A 15,549-nucleotide genomic window follows, 5' to 3' on the forward strand; every position below is an offset into this window, starting at 1 on the left:
AATGCATGCATTTTAGGCTAAAAATGTTTTTTTTTGCCAATAGGGTTTTTTTTTTTTTTTTTTTTTTTTACAAATTTTGCACCATTTGGCTTCTACAAGTGGATACAAAAAAAAAAAAAGTCTACACGCCCCTGGTAAAATGCCAGGATTTCGTCACGTAAAAAGAATCATTTCAGATCTTCTCCCACCTTTAACCTTTCGCGACTCTGGGTTTTTCCATTTAAGTTTTTTTGTTGCCCTTCTTCCCAGAGGCATAACTTTTTTTATTTTTTGGTCAATATGGCCGTATGAGGGCTTGTTTTTTTTCTGCAGGACGAGTTGTACTTTTGAACAATACCATTGGTTTTACCATATTGTGTAATGGAAAACAAGGGAAAAATTCAAAGTGTGATAAAATTGCAACAAAAAGTGCAATTCCACAATTGTTTTTTGTTTGTTTTATTACCACGTTCACTAAATGCAAAAGCTGACCTGCCATTGTGATTCTCCAGGTCATTACGAGTTCGCAGACACCAAACATGTATAGGTTCATTTTTATTTACCGTAAGTGGTGAAAAAAAAAATCTAAATTTTGCAAAAAAAACAAACAAAAAAAACACCATTTTCCGAGACCCGTACCGTCTCCATTTTTTGGGATCTGGGGCCGGGTGAGGGCTTGTTTTTAGCGCGATGATATGACATTTTTATTGATAACATTTTGGGATAGATACGACGTTTTGATCACCCGTTATTGCATTTTATTGCAATGTTGCGGCGACCAAAAAAACTTTATTCTAGAGTTTTGATTTTTTTTTCTCGTTACGCTGTTTACCGATCCGATTAATTCTTTTTATGTATTGATAGATCGGGAGATTCTGAAGGTGGCGATACTAAAATATGTGTATATTTCGTTTTTTTGTTTGTTTTATTTTGAATGGGTCTAAAGGGGGGTGATTTAAACTTTTATATTTTTTATATTTTTGAAAACTTTGTTTACTTTTTACTTGCTTCAATAGTTTCCGTGGGAGACTAGAAGCTGCGATCCTCCGATCGCCTGTGTTACACAAAACTTCTGCCCTGCTGTGTGTAGCAAAAAAGCTACATACGTCCAAGGTCGTGAAGGGGTTAATGGCGCCCGTAATCCGTACAAATTCATTGAGAAAAAAAAACTGAAATCATTTTGAGGGGGGGAAATAAAAATAACAAAACTAAAATAATGTGGTTGCATAAGTGTGAGCACCCTCTCATAATAGGGGATGTGGTTGTGTTCAGAATCAGCCAATCACATTTCCCCTCATGTTACATAGTAGTCCGCGCTCCGCATCCGTCATTTTCCCCCAGAGAAAGTGTCGCTGTTCTAGGAGGATTTTCCTGACATTTTCTTAGCTGCATTTTACTGTAAACAGCTGATCACACAGCAAAGGGATCTCATTGTGGAAATTTATCAATCAGGAGAAGGGACCAAAAACAAATTCCCAATGCATTAGATCAACCATGGACACTATGAAGATGTCAACAATCAGTGACTAAAATGTGGTAAAATGATGATATTACCAAGAACTGGATGCCCCTCAAAAACTTATGAACAGACAAGAAGAAAATTGGTTTGAGGCCAACAGCAACATTAAAGGAGTTGCAGGAATTTCTGGAAGTTCTGCTTGTGACAACAATCTCCAGAATTCTTTATACTATTTGTTTGGCTTGAGGGTAAGGTGGCAAGATAGAAGCCTTTTCTTACAAAGAAAAACATCCAGACCTGACTATGTTTTGCCAAAATCTCCTTCAAGTCTACCAAAAGCAAGTGGGAAAATGTGTTCTGGTCTGATGAGACCAAGGTTGAATTCTTTGGTCACAATCCAAAAAGGTGCAAAGAAGACACTGCACATCACCAAAAGAACACCATACCCACAGTGAGTCATGGTGGAGGCAGCATTGTGTTTGGGACTGGAACTGGGACTTTAGTCAAGATGGAGGAAATTATGAGCAGTTCCAAATATCATTCGATTTTGCAACAAAACCTTCAGGCCTCTGGTAAAAAAGCTGAAGATGAATTTTACTTTTCTGCACGACAATGATCCCAAGTCACATTCAAATCACCAAATGAACGGCTTCTCCAGAAGAAGATCAGAGTTCTGGAATGGTCCAGACCTGAAACCAAGGGACAATCTGTGGGTGACCTGGAGAGGGCGCTGTACACAGTAGATGCTCCCAGCATTGTGACAGATGTGGAGCAACTGCAAGAAAGAGCGGGCAAAGATGGCCAATTCTAGCTGTGCAGCGTGGATAGACCCCGACCCAAAAAGACCGAAAGCTGCCAGAAATTCACAGGAACAAAGTATTATTTTAAGGGTGTGCTGATTTATGCAACTATATTAGGTCTTTATTTTTTTCTTTTTCTACCCAAAAAAAAGATTATATTTTTTTTGTTATGGATTTGTACAGATTACGGGTGGCATTAAAGTTGGAAAAAGTTCTGAAATTATTTTTCTTGACAAAAACGTGGTATTGTAACAGGGGTGTGTAGACTTTTTCTATCCGCTGTTACAGTGCTGCGCCCCCAGTACAACCTTCCCCTGTTCATGGAGACCTTTTCGAGTGATCGGGTCTCGAGCATTTTTCTGCACAGTCGGTGGCCATGAGGCCAGGACTGGCGGAGGGGGTCCTAGATGTCGGCCACTCCAATATTAAGAAGTGATGGTAAATCCTAGCCGTGGGCCATCCCTTTATGAAGAGAGAATACCCCTTTACTTAATCAGATCACCGCTTTTGACTCCGGACTGGGGTGGGCCGCCCGTCCTCGTCTCCGGACATGTGGCCGGTTTTGCATTTTTTTCAATATTTCGGCCGCTCTCGTACAGGATCTCCGCGGCTTTGTCTTTTTCCTGACCCCACAACATTACGGAATTAGGAAAAGTCTCATATAATCCCCCTTCCGATATTGGCCCGGTCCTGAACTCCACTAATGAGGTTACTCATCCCTTGATCTCGGGGGGCTCCGTCTGATTTACTCCATCATTGCGTCACCTGGACAAATACCGCGGCACAGATGCATTGGATACACCCGCTGCCCTTAATCTCGTCTCCCTCGGGCATTTACAAGAGTTCAAGGAAGAAAAAAGAAAAAAAAAAGAAGGAACCTTGCCGCTATCAGGCAGTGAATGGAGCGCGGCCTTTAGAGATGGAAAGTGGAAACATACGTCTGCTGAGCTCCGCACACGGACATCATCTGGGGGGCAGGAATAACACCAGACCCTCCGATTATTTCTGGAACTTTACAGATTTCTTTACCTTTTAGGAGCTGTAAAATGGGATTTAATTAGAGTACGAGGATCGGACATTAATGGGGCACACAACAACTTTATGATCAATAGGGTCCGACTCTGGGATCCCACAATAGTCTTGCAAATGAAAGAAGTGCAAGACTGTGCCCCTTCTCCATTGTTATCTGCATAGTGGCCCCTCTGGCCATACAGGGAACTGCAGCTGAAGGAGGTGGGCAGCAGGTGGTCATTCACAGAGTTTACCCAGCGCTAAATCCTCAGCGCTTTTTGATCTGACAGCAGGGACCCCCAGAATGAAGAGATCGCAGTGCTGAGTCCCCTTCACTGGGATATTCCCAGCCGCATGCTGTCCCATTTAAAGGGGTTGTCCCCCCTCCATATTACTAGCTCATAGTGGTCCCAAAATCAAAAATAAAACTGCATCTTATCACCCACTAGACCACTGACGCTCCCTAAAAGCCCCCTTCCGGTAGGGTGGGAGACATAAGGTGACCACTGCAGCCAATCAATGGAAAGCCAGGAAGACTGGCAACGATACAAGCATCAAGTATGGAGGAAAGGCCGGGGGTCCGGTAGGTACATGATTTTTAAAGTAATATAATGTAGTGGACAATCCCTTTAAATGGGACTAGCTGAAGGTCTCTGCCCATTCAAAAGTCCAGAAGCCCCAACATGCAGGAAAAACAATACAAGTGACCCCTTTTTTCTTGGGATTAAGTGAGGGGCTCAGAGCAGTGACAAAGTGATGGTGGAGGGGGACGATCTGCGGCCAATGTGCACTGAACGCCTGGCTACACTGTAACTTTCTGTAACGCTGCGTGTGATACATGTGAAGACTCTGCAGGAGGAAACATTAACCGGAAACAAACAGCGAGCGACCACTGGGGGGGGGGGGGCTGCCATCCACAGAGACCCCCATAGTACCACTTGTCGCTTGTGCTTTGCAAAAGGAGGGTGCTTCCTATTTTGTCACATTAGTGGGAAGGGGCCTGGCTGGCTTTATTTTAATAGCCAAGCCGACCCCCTTCTCTGTTACAGCTGATGCACCAGAGGAGGGGGCTGGCTTTACTCTTAAATAAGCAAGTCAACCCCTGCTGTGTGTGAAGGGGGCTGGCTGGCTCTTCTCAATAGCTAAACGTTGGATGTAATAGAAGGGGGCTGGCTCTTCTCAACAGCTAAGCGTTAGCTGTAATAGAAGGGGGCTGGCTGGCTCTTTATAGCTAAACGTTGGATGTAATAGAAGGGGGCTGGCTCTTCTCAATAGCTAAGCGTTGGCTGTAATAGAAGGGGGCTGGCTGGCTCTTTATAGCTAAACGTTGGATGTAATAGAAGGGGGCTGGCTGGCTCTTCTCAATAGCTAAACGTTGACTGTAATAGAAGGGGGCTGGCTGGCTCTTCTCAATAGCTAAGCATTGGCTGTAATAGAAGGGGGCTGGCTGGCTCTTCTCAATAGCTAAACGATGGCTGTAATAGAAGGGGGCTGGCTGTCTCTTCTCAATAGCTAAGCGTTGGCTGTATTAGAAGGGGGCTGGCTTAGCTATAGAAATGAGCCCCCTTCACACACAGCACGGGGTGACTGGCATATTTCAAACGGAAAGATAAGTCGGCCCCCTTGTACGTTAAGGAAGCTTTATAGGCAGAAGGGGGCTGGCTTAGCCATCTAGACTCAGTCCTTAAGATCGGGTCACTTTTATTATTTTAAGACGTGAATATTAACAAGTTGTGTTCATTTATACCTTAAAGGGATTTTACAGGTCTTGAGTGATCAAAATCAGATCGACAAGCAGCACTCCGACCAATCAGATCATCACACCTCCATACACCGCATAGTGGCCGTTCTCCGGTACTGCGGTTCAGCTCCAACTGGATGTGATCTGAGCTTCAAGTACCCCCACATAAAATTGATCAGTGGCAGTGCCGCATGTCGGACCCCCATCGACATGATTTTGATAGACCACCAATGTCTTGGTGTTAGACACATCTAAAGATATTTTAAATGGACAACCCCTTTAAGAACCAGTTCCTTTTCAGTAGTAGAGTGCATTGAGATTTTTTTTTTCAAAAAAAATGCTGTAACTGATGAACAATAGTGTGCAGTGTATCTATAGTGTATATAACCCATGTGATGGAGCGGAGGGGCAGACATCCGGCCTACAGGCAAACATGAATTAGGCACAACAAAAACCCTTATAAATTAAGTTACCCTAAGACATTCGCCCTAATCAGGGGACTTCTCTGATCCGCGGCCAAAAAGTAGCCGCGCCGGTGAATAGACAGACGGCAGGAGATATGATAGATTAGATCACCGAGGGCATTGATCCCGGCCTCCTCCTCCTCCTTTATTCCCTTTAAATCTTAATTTGTTACAGGCAGGGGAGACGTGTCCGAGAGCAGAAATCAGCGGAGACCTGAGCCGGGGGGGGGGGTCCGGGATGGTTACTGTCCCAGCGCACTGCCCTAAAGAGCTGAGCATTGCAAAAAGCGCGATATATTCAGCATATGCGGAAAAATGCCACCTGTAAAGGGGAACTCCGATTTCTAAACATCAGACTAATGAACTTTGGGAAAAAGTTTTAAAAAAAGTTTGTAAAAAGTTGCAATCATGTACTTTTCCTATTCATTCCTGCAGAAATCTGCAGATGAGAGGCCTTAATTCCAATGCGGAAGTGAGCGGAGCAAGAATGACCCCTTTGCAGATTGTCTTCATCATTCCTTCTATATGCAGAACAATGGACATCGCCCATATGAGAAGCTGGAACACCCCTTTAAGGGCACCCAGTACACTCCATGTATTAATCTTATTGTTCACATTGTTGCATAAAACCCCCACAAGACTCCTTTAAATCCAGAAGGTTCCAGCTACAATTAGTGTAAATTAAGAGATAACGTCCCCAACAATGGGCGGCGGACGGGGACACGCATTCTTTCCGCCGACTCTTCACATCTCCTTCTGCGGCCATTTAATACTGATGTTGGCAGAAAGAACAAACCGAGAAAAAAAAAAAATAATAATAATAATAGTGAAACATGATGGCTGAAGCTGATTAAATTCATGAAAAACAAAGGAGGGAACGAGCCTTCAAGAAGGATTCATTGATTTGTCACCGTGACCCGCTCCCACTCAGGAGAGACTCGCGGCTTCACAGAATGGCCCATTGTCTCCTCGCTTTCTTTCCGTGGGAAAAAAAAAATATATTAAAAAAATGCCGAAGGGAGTAATGACCGCCGGCGGCCATGATATTGATATTATATCAAGGTGGTTAAAGAAAAGATACAATTGGTGCATGTTAATCATAGTAAATACGACAGCAAGGTCTGTAGCAGCCGCATCATAGTCACATGAGGTCAAGACCTCGGCTTGCAGTCAGTGCATCGATATATATTGCTTTCAATGAGATATTTCTTTTTGTAAATTGTTAAGAGTGTGAACTGAAGTACAGGTGTCTAATGGAGTTGAGGAAAGAGACAAATTCTATGTATTAGGCTATGTGCCCACGTTGCATTTATGCAGCAGAAAATTTCTGCTGCATAAATGCAAGTCCTCTCCCGGAAAAACGCATGCGGAATTCCGCACGCATTTATCGCGCATTTTTCGCGCGTTTATCACGCGTTTTCCACATGCGGAATTGCCTTGCGTTTTTTATGCATTGGACAAAGGCAATTCCGCTTGCGGAAACGCAAAATTAAATGACATGCTGCGGATTTTTGAACGCGGCATAAACGCTGCGGAAAAATCCGCAGCATGTGCATAGAACTTGCGGAATCCCATTGGGGACCATGGGGTGCGGATATACATGCGTTTTTCAAGCGTTTACGCTGCGGAAATTCCGCAGCATATACGCTTGAAAAATGCTACGTGGGTACACAGCCTTAAAGTATCAGAGATCGTTCCGAATGCAGAAAAAAAAATCATCGATATATCTATGCCAACAAATAAGAGTGTTGTATAAACAAATAATTTGTATTTATGCAATGATTTTCAAAATGATTCATGTAGGAGTTGGCATTGACATGAGCAACATCTGACCCCATGGCGGTACCACATGTCTGGAGATAGAAGTCGTCTCCGAATGAGAAATAAATAAAATGCAGTATGATGGTAAGGAGATCCATGCAGAGTTGGGCAGAGTCACCAGATAAATGAGAGTTATGAAGTAGGTCCCTAATGGCATGTAAGCCCCTTGGTATGTTCAATGGAAGTATACAAACTGTTAACATCAAGGGTTACCCCTATACTGTCCAGAGGAACTGTAGATAGCTGTATAATTATCTGAAGGAAGTGAGTTAAAGGTGTTGTCCAGTCAAAAGTGATAAGTCAGCAGTTACTCTGTGTGACTGCAGACTTATGAATCCCCCCAATGCATGCACTGTGCGCTGCAGGGATTCGCCGGTTTCAGACTCAGGGCCAGAAGGTATGTATGTGTTATACATACCCCCGGCCAGTGGGCGTGACCTTGCTCTTCATATTCTTGTATTGAGAGAGGCTGGTCCTTCTACTCAGACACGCCCACTGGCCGCCTGCATCACTTGACAGGACGTGGCCTCACTCAATACAAGTGTATGAAGCAAGGCGGTGCCGACTGGCCGGGGGCATGTATAATTTATACATGACCTCCGTTACCGGGTCTGATACAGGCGAATCCCCCCCCCCCCCCCCCCCTGGCCAGTGCATGCTCTGGGGGGGTGGTTCATAAGTCTGCAGTCACACAGAGTGACTGCAGACATATCACTTTTGACCGGACAACCCCTTTAATATTTTCAAAATAATCCATGTTGTAGTTGGCATAGACAGGAGCAATGTTTGACCCCATGGCGGTACCATATGTATGGAGATAGAAGAAGTCTCCAAACAACAAAAAAATTGTGATTCGGTATGATGGTATGGAGATCCATACAGAGTAGGGCAGAGTCACCGGATAAATGAGAATTATAGTTATGAAGTAGGTCCCTAATGGCATGTACGCTCTTGGTATATTCAATAAAGGTACCGTATTTTGCGGATTATAAGACACACCGGATTATAAGACGCACCCCAAATTTTGGGATGCAAAATAGGAAAAAAAAAAATGTAAAAATAAAATGGTGCACCTTATAATCCTGTTTACCTGGGGGGCAGCGGTGGTGGAGCGGGGGTCACAGCAGCCCCAGCGGTGGTGGGGAGATGCTGCAGGCCCATCCTCCAGAAGCCGGCGGTGAGTGGAGTAAATGTCCCCTATCCCGTGCATAGAGCTGTGCTTCGGCAAAATGGCCGTCGGAGCATGCGCAGAACGAGATCTCGAGAGACATATACTGACTACTGACTTCAAGAGTTACCATTATACTGTCCGGGGGGGGGGGGGGGACTGTAGATAGCTGTCTAATTATCAGGAGGAAGTGACCTGTATCAAGTATGGAGGATCGTGTTTTCTTCACCAAGGGAGTGAATATTTTCTGCAAAAAAGTGGATAGTGAAGAAAAAAAATAGAATCCGTGCAAGCGACTATGGAATGTCCAGGTGGGTTTTGTAGAGGTTTTTGTATCTCTGGTAGACTGTAAGACACCGGAGTAACCTGGTTAAAATTGATAAGAAAAGTGGCTTTTTTATGAATAGCGTTGTGGTTGAGACAGCTAGTCACAGTCTGTGTAACCCTGTCTCTAAGGGCTCATACTGATTTGCGAGAAAAACAGAAGAGTGCAATCCGATAAAAAAAAAAAAAAATCGGATTGAACTCGGACCAATCAATGAGTGACATCTCATCTGCGATTTTTTTCTCAGCTGAAATAGGGCTGTGAAAAAAAATTGCAGCATGCTGTGTATTGCCAGGTGTCTCTGACGAGTGCATGGGGGGGGGGGGGGGGGGGGGGAGACATCGCACGACACTCGGACCATGCGAGTGCTGTCCAATTTTCACACACCCGACTCTTTAAAAGACGGCAATTCGTCAGCCGGTGTACTGTAAAATCACAGCGGTGCCCGACAATTTAGAAAAGAAAGAATAGAACAACACACATAGAATAGATAGATAGAAAGATGTCAGTCACATATATCATTAGTACAGTGACAGTGTTGGTACTTGTCATTTATTGTTAAAATAAAGATTTTATTTTAAAAAAAAAAATTGCAGTGGGGTCCCCCATAATTTTATAGTCTATCAGAGGTTAAGAAGACAGCTGTGGCATATGTTTGAAGCCTGGGAAGAGGGTAATACCCATGGAGCTTCCCAGGCTTCTAATATCAGCACCCAGCAGTATACTTAGCCTTTACTGGCTATTAAAATGGAGGACCCCCCCAAAAAAAAGGACGTGGGGTCCCCCTATTTTAACAGCTAGCAAAGGCTAAGCAGACAGCTGGGTGCAGATATTAATAGCCTAGGAAGGGGCTAGAAACAGGCAGCAGAGATCCCGGGAGGCAGGGAAACAGGCGGTAGATGTCACGGAAGAAAGGGAACAGGTGGCAAAGTTCCTGGAAAACCGGGGTAGTGGTGCACCGACAAAACTAAGAGTCATGATACCAAGACACAGGTGTGTTTCTTGGTGGCCTTATATAGGCCTAGGTAGATGATCACAAGGGAGCACAACGTGATAAGAAAAGCCCGATGTGGAACACAAGAGTTTAGTGGACCGGGGTGAGGGAGCCTGGACCTGGGACAGGTGTGTAACAATAAGTGAAACAATGGCCTGTTGTTCCATAATAAATATGTTTTGATGAGTAGGGAAAAGACCAGGCTATGTTGATGTATAAAGCCTTTAATGTCCCAGTCAATAAGATCAATGCATGTTTTGGTAGTATGACGTGCGAGGGGTGGACTGAACCTACTGGGGTTATGAAGACCAAGAAGGAATAATGTCAGCCTATGACCAGTAGAACCATCAGACGGGGAGGATCCACAGGGTGTGGTCCTTTCTAATAGCCCAAAATTAATTTTTAATCTCATGTTGGGGTAAAACCAACGCTGCAAGTCCTGTCCCAGTTGAAATACTTTACATTTTGGAGTTGGACAGAACGATTGACCTTTTTGAAGAACAGTCAATTCCGCGGGGGACAGCGCACACGACGAGGTGTTGACCACCAGGTCTGAGGTCCTACTATCTCACTGCCATTCAGTATCTGGGTCCTCTACATCGTATTATGGCTTCTACCATTCCATTACAACATAACACACGTCACCCATCAGACAGGCTGGCGTCACTTGTACGTGCGCTCTCTATACATACTTTATGCCCCTCATGTTTCAGTATCACTCTCTGTATATATTGTATATACAGTAGCATTTATTGTGTCAGTGCAGCGACCGTGAGACAAACACCTGGGACGAGTTGAAACGTCCAGTCGCTCTATGTCCTGAAATGTCACACCTGACAGCGCGGCACTGTACTGCGTAAGAGGAGAGAACAGTGAACACCCCTTATATGATATTTGGGGATAATCCCCCACTTTACCTGCACCTCCTATCATACCTGAGTGCTACAGAATAGGGGATACCGTGCTGATCGCTGGGGGTCCGTGAATGATCAGGGCTCTCAGGAGTGGAGCGGAGGTGCTCATGCTCGGCGTCCCATTCACAATGAATGGAGCAGAGGCCAAGCATGCGCATTATTGCTGCATTCTTCCCATTCTTGGGGATCCAGAGCCCCGATCTTGCGAAAGCTGGGGGGTTTCTCAGCAGTCGGACCCTCATCGATTAGTAAAACTAATGGACTGGGAATAACTTGATTTTTTGGGGACACTGGAGCCTTTAATCAGTGCACAACAGTCGCCGCCATGGGGATGTAGTCAGATCTGGCACCAGCGATGCAACAGTATGGAAAATCACTAGGCACAGCTGAGGCTTTGCTACAATTGTATCCAGTCTAGCCAGCATGCACTGATACACTGTCACAAACCCTCAGGACAGACAGCAGCTGCTGATGATGATGATGGTGACCTGTTTATCTGCTTCACTGGATACAACTGTAACGGACCCGCAGCTGTGACAACAGAGGTTTGCATTCACAGTCTGCAGCAGAGATGTTAGAAAGCTGCAGCACTGCCCCATACAAGGACTACTCCCCTCATCCTCCTCCTGCAGACACTCACCCCCAATGATGGTCCTGATGAGGGAGGCATGGCCCGGGCAGTCTACCAGTGTGAACTGCAGCCTGCTGTATCCGCTGCGGCTCAGCTGCTCCGGAGGCTGCACGGAGAAGGAGGAGAAGCCCAGGTCCAGGGTGATGCCCCGCTCCCGGCTCTGGGGGTTCTTGTCAAAGGCGGCGGTGGAGGCCGTGGTGCTGAGCGCCTTGGCCAGGGACGTCTTCCCGCTGTCAATGTGCCCCAGCACCCCGACATTAAAGTTCAGCGTCTCCCCCAGTGCAGCCATGGGGGCAGCCATGCATGCGTTCCAGCGTGAAACGCTCTACTTCCGCGTTGTACGCCGCGAAACATTTCCGCTTGGAAATAAGAGTCAGAGGAACTTAGTTCCCACATACAAAAAGTGAACCCTGTGCTAATGTCTGATGATTCATGTCTAGTCCCCTCATCACACAGAAGCCTTAATAATAAGCTCCATCCGGAATATGTCATAATGACTGGTTATAATGAGGAAATGCAGCCAAAACCCACCACTGCATGCAATACAGTCACATTTATGCCCAATGGGCCGCTCTACCAGCTGTGGATGTTAGCGTCACCATTTTGGACTCCATACGACTTTCCCGTCTCTTTTTATCCCAAAGTGACCAAAAAAAACCCCGATTCTGACATTTTGATTTTTTTCCCGTTTTTCCGTTCACCGTTTGCGGTCAGTTACGCACGCGGTGATGCGAAATGTTTTCATTTGTTTATTTTTCCGATTTTATTTTACATTTCAGGAGAAGAGAGGATGATGTGAACTGTTATTGTTTTATTTAGCTTGTTTGATTGTTACATTTTTATCAGTCCCCCCCCCCCCTGCAATCACTGTAAGGGCGCAGTCAGACGGCCATATAAACGGACTGGCCGGAGGCTCTCCCATGGAAATACATGAACGGTTACACTCGGGTCTGGAGAGCCGCCGGCCAGTCCGTGCACTGCGTTCAGATCTTGTACCGATTTATATGGCCGTCTGACTGCGCCCCAATAATGCAGCATATTGTAAACCTACTTCTCTCCTATGAAGCTCGGCCAGACACCGGACTCCATAGATGTACACACATTGCCGACTATGGGAGCTGCAGTCACTCCAGGACTTGCCCAGCTTCGCCAGGTGCTGGCACCAACCCATATTAAAGGGGTTTAGTGTCCCACTACCATTCTACGATATTTCCTGCCCTGTGGCCATTTAAGAGTATATTGGGACTTGTAGGAATAACGTTTTAGAGCAGGGGTCTCAAACTCGGCTGGGTATATGGGCCGCACACGGAAAATAATTTAATTTGGGGGGGCCGCATTCTTTGCAGGACAAAGTGACATTTTTAGTGATACCATTCTTTTTTCTATACACCTTTTGAACATTTTTGCTGTTTTATTTTTCATAGCTTGGGTCGTTATGGATGTGGCGATAATAAAACATGCACTTTTATTGTGTACTTTAGTTTAGATATAAAGCAGCATTTTTAGTGGCAAAATATTTTTTCATGCTTTATTTTGAAGTTTTTCTACCAAAATCTTGTAGTAATGTGCCCCATCTTTGTCCCCATCTTGTCGTAATATTCCATCCGGGTCCCCATCTTGTTGTAATGTCTCCCATCCTGGGCCCCATATTGTCGTAATGTCACATACCGGTCCCCATATTGTAGATATGTCCTCATCTTGTAGTAATGCACCATCCTGGTCCCCATCTTGTTGTAATGTCCCCATCTTCTAGGAATGTCCCCATCCTGGTCCCCCTCTTGTAGTAATGTCCCCAGCCTGGTCCCCATCTTTTAGGACTGTCCCCAGCCTGGTCCCCATCTTTTAGGACTGTCCCCAGCCTGGTCCCCATCTTTTAGGACTGTCCCCAGCCTGGTCCCCATCTTGGAGGACTGTCCCCAGCCTGGTCCCCATCTTGGAGGACTGTCCCCAGCCTGGTCCCCATCTTGTTGTAATGTCCCCATCTTCTAGGAATGTCCCCATCCTGGTCCCCCTCTTGCAGTAATGTCCCCAGCCTGGTCCCCATGTTTTAGGACTGTCCTCAGCCTGGTCCCCATGTTTTAGGACTGTCCCCAGCCTGGTCCCCATCTTTTAGGACTGTCCCCAGCCTGGTCCCCATCTTTTAGGACTGTCCCCAGTCTGGTCCCCATCTTGGAGGACTGTCCCCAGCCTGGTCCTCATATTGGAGGACTGTCCCCAGCCTGGTCCCCATCTTTTAGGACTGTCCCCAGCCTGGTCCCCATCTTGGAGGACTGTCCCCAGCCTGGTCCCCATCTTGGAGGACTGTCCCCAGCCTGGTCCCCATCTTGGAGGACTGTCCCTTGTGCCGTTTACACATACAAGAGAAAAAAAAAAAGATTCTTCTCACCTGTCCCCCGTTCCCTCGGCGTCCTTTCTGCACCTGTGGCCCGTAGGCACCATAGACTCCGATCGCGGCCCGGTCCTGGAGCTGCCGGCAGCTTCGCTTCAGTTCAGTGTATTGCCGCGCAGAGACCGGCTCTCTGCACAGCAATACCAGTGTCAGCCGCCGGCCTATCAGAGGCCAGTAGCTGACATCTGCGCATTTCAGTGACATCATACACCGCTGCGCTGGGACGCAGACGTCAGCTGTTGGCCTCTGATAGGCCGGCGGCTGACACTGGTATTGCTGTGCAGAGAGCCGGTCTCTGCGCGGCAATACACTGAACTGAAGCGCAGCTGCCGGCAGCTCCTGGACCGGGCCTCGATCGGGGTCTATGGTGCCTGCGGGCCACAGGTGCAGAAAGGACGCCGAGGGAACGGAAGCAGCCTGAAGGGCCGCATGTGGCCCGCGGGCCGCGTGTTTGAGACCCCTGTTTTAGAGGGTCCGCAAATCCCTATAAGGCCACGGCCCCACTATCAGTATTTGGTCAGTATTCGGTCAGTATTTTTTTCTCAGGAGTGGGAGCCAAAACCAGGTGAGGAACAATCAGAGAAAATGTATAATAGAAACAAGTCACCAATTCTGCATTTATCACCCACTCCTGATTTTGGCTCCCACTCCTGAGGAACAATACTGACCGAATACTGATAGTGGGGCTGTGGAGTAAGGTTATGGCAATTTGGACAAGTTGCTCAAGCAAATAAAAACCTTGACAATCTTTTGTTATCGCGCTGTGACATGACTATTTTACAATTGCAATTCGTAAAAAAAAAAAGCCAGGTTGCAGGTAAGTTGCAGTTGATGGCCATTAATATTGAGGTCTATGGTGATAAAGTTGCAACTGCAACACGTCCGAGACGCCAATAAAATTGCATTTTCAGGACAACTGCATCTTGTTATGTCGTGATGTGACATTACGATCTTCCATGTCACCAGACAAAGGACGCCATGTTTCCCGCGTCTAAAGATATCGAACAGAATTTACTACGGTGAAGAACGTCAGACAAGGGAGCTGCGGCATTTTTTTTCTTTACACTAGAAGATAAGTGGCGACATATTTGGCTTTTATGACAGCAGAAACAACGCGCATGGATTACACATCAACGTTTATATACACCTTGTTATGTAACGCAGCATATTCGGGAATACAACACTGTGGGAATTGATGCATCATTTCCTCCGATTCTAACGTGTGCGTCTATCTAATCTAAAGCATAAAAAAGAAAGTATTAGTCGAGTCCAAACTAAATAAATTCCCTTAAAATAAATAAGCCGCTCACTTTCCGTAGTGCCGCGTATGATTCGGGTCTGTAGATTATTGGACATTTTTCCTTTGTCGGAATTCGATACACGACCGCAAAATAATTGTGAATGTTCCTCGCATTAAGCACTTACCCGAGAGAAACCCAACGCCGACCTGAATAATATATTTCCTTTATCGTGGAGACGTTGTTTTCATTCCTAGAATAAGCGCGGGAAGTGATATTGGCTGGAAGGATCGAGGTGAAATGTTCAGCTCTCATACGTATTCTTCTGTATTTATACTGAAGGGGACGAGCTCCAAAAATAAAAATGTTCACCACTGTCTAAATCCATCAAACTTTGAGGATATGTCAATGCTGGAGTACGTTCTGCAAATCTACCTATTCCCTATTCTATAAACGTATCGGCCCCCAGAGTCATCCTCGGATATCACAAGACGGATGGACAAGACGTAGCATCAAATTTGTAAGTGTCTGATTGTTTTGATGACCTCCTACTTTTGCATTAACATGTCAGTGGTGGTCTTCTGATATTTATCACATAGGGGTCCCTGGGGACCG

At 45.8% G+C, this 15,549-nt stretch overlaps 1 protein-coding gene across 3 annotated transcripts in view; it reads right to left on the reverse strand.

Moving 5' to 3' along the window:
* The window catches only part of EEFSEC (eukaryotic elongation factor, selenocysteine-tRNA specific), a 148,384-nt gene extending 136,725 nt beyond the window's left edge, over nt 1-11,659 (reverse strand). For all 3 annotated transcript variants that reach the window (XM_073644930.1, XM_073644928.1, XM_073644929.1), the window contains exon 1: nt 11,317-11,659. In XM_073644930.1, the coding sequence (XP_073501031.1) occupies nt 11,317-11,608 (292 nt within the window). In that variant the 5' untranslated portion in view covers nt 11,609-11,659. The remainder of the gene's footprint in view (nt 1-11,316) is intronic.
* Nucleotides 11,660-15,549: the final 3,890 nt, after the last annotated feature.

Source organism: Phyllobates terribilis, unplaced genomic scaffold, assembly GCF_046119375.1.
Source record: "Phyllobates terribilis strain yellow unplaced genomic scaffold, ASM4611937v1 Scaffold_8__6_contigs__length_399053987, whole genome shotgun sequence".
NCBI classification, from domain to species: Eukaryota; Metazoa; Chordata; class Amphibia; order Anura; family Dendrobatidae; genus Phyllobates; species Phyllobates terribilis.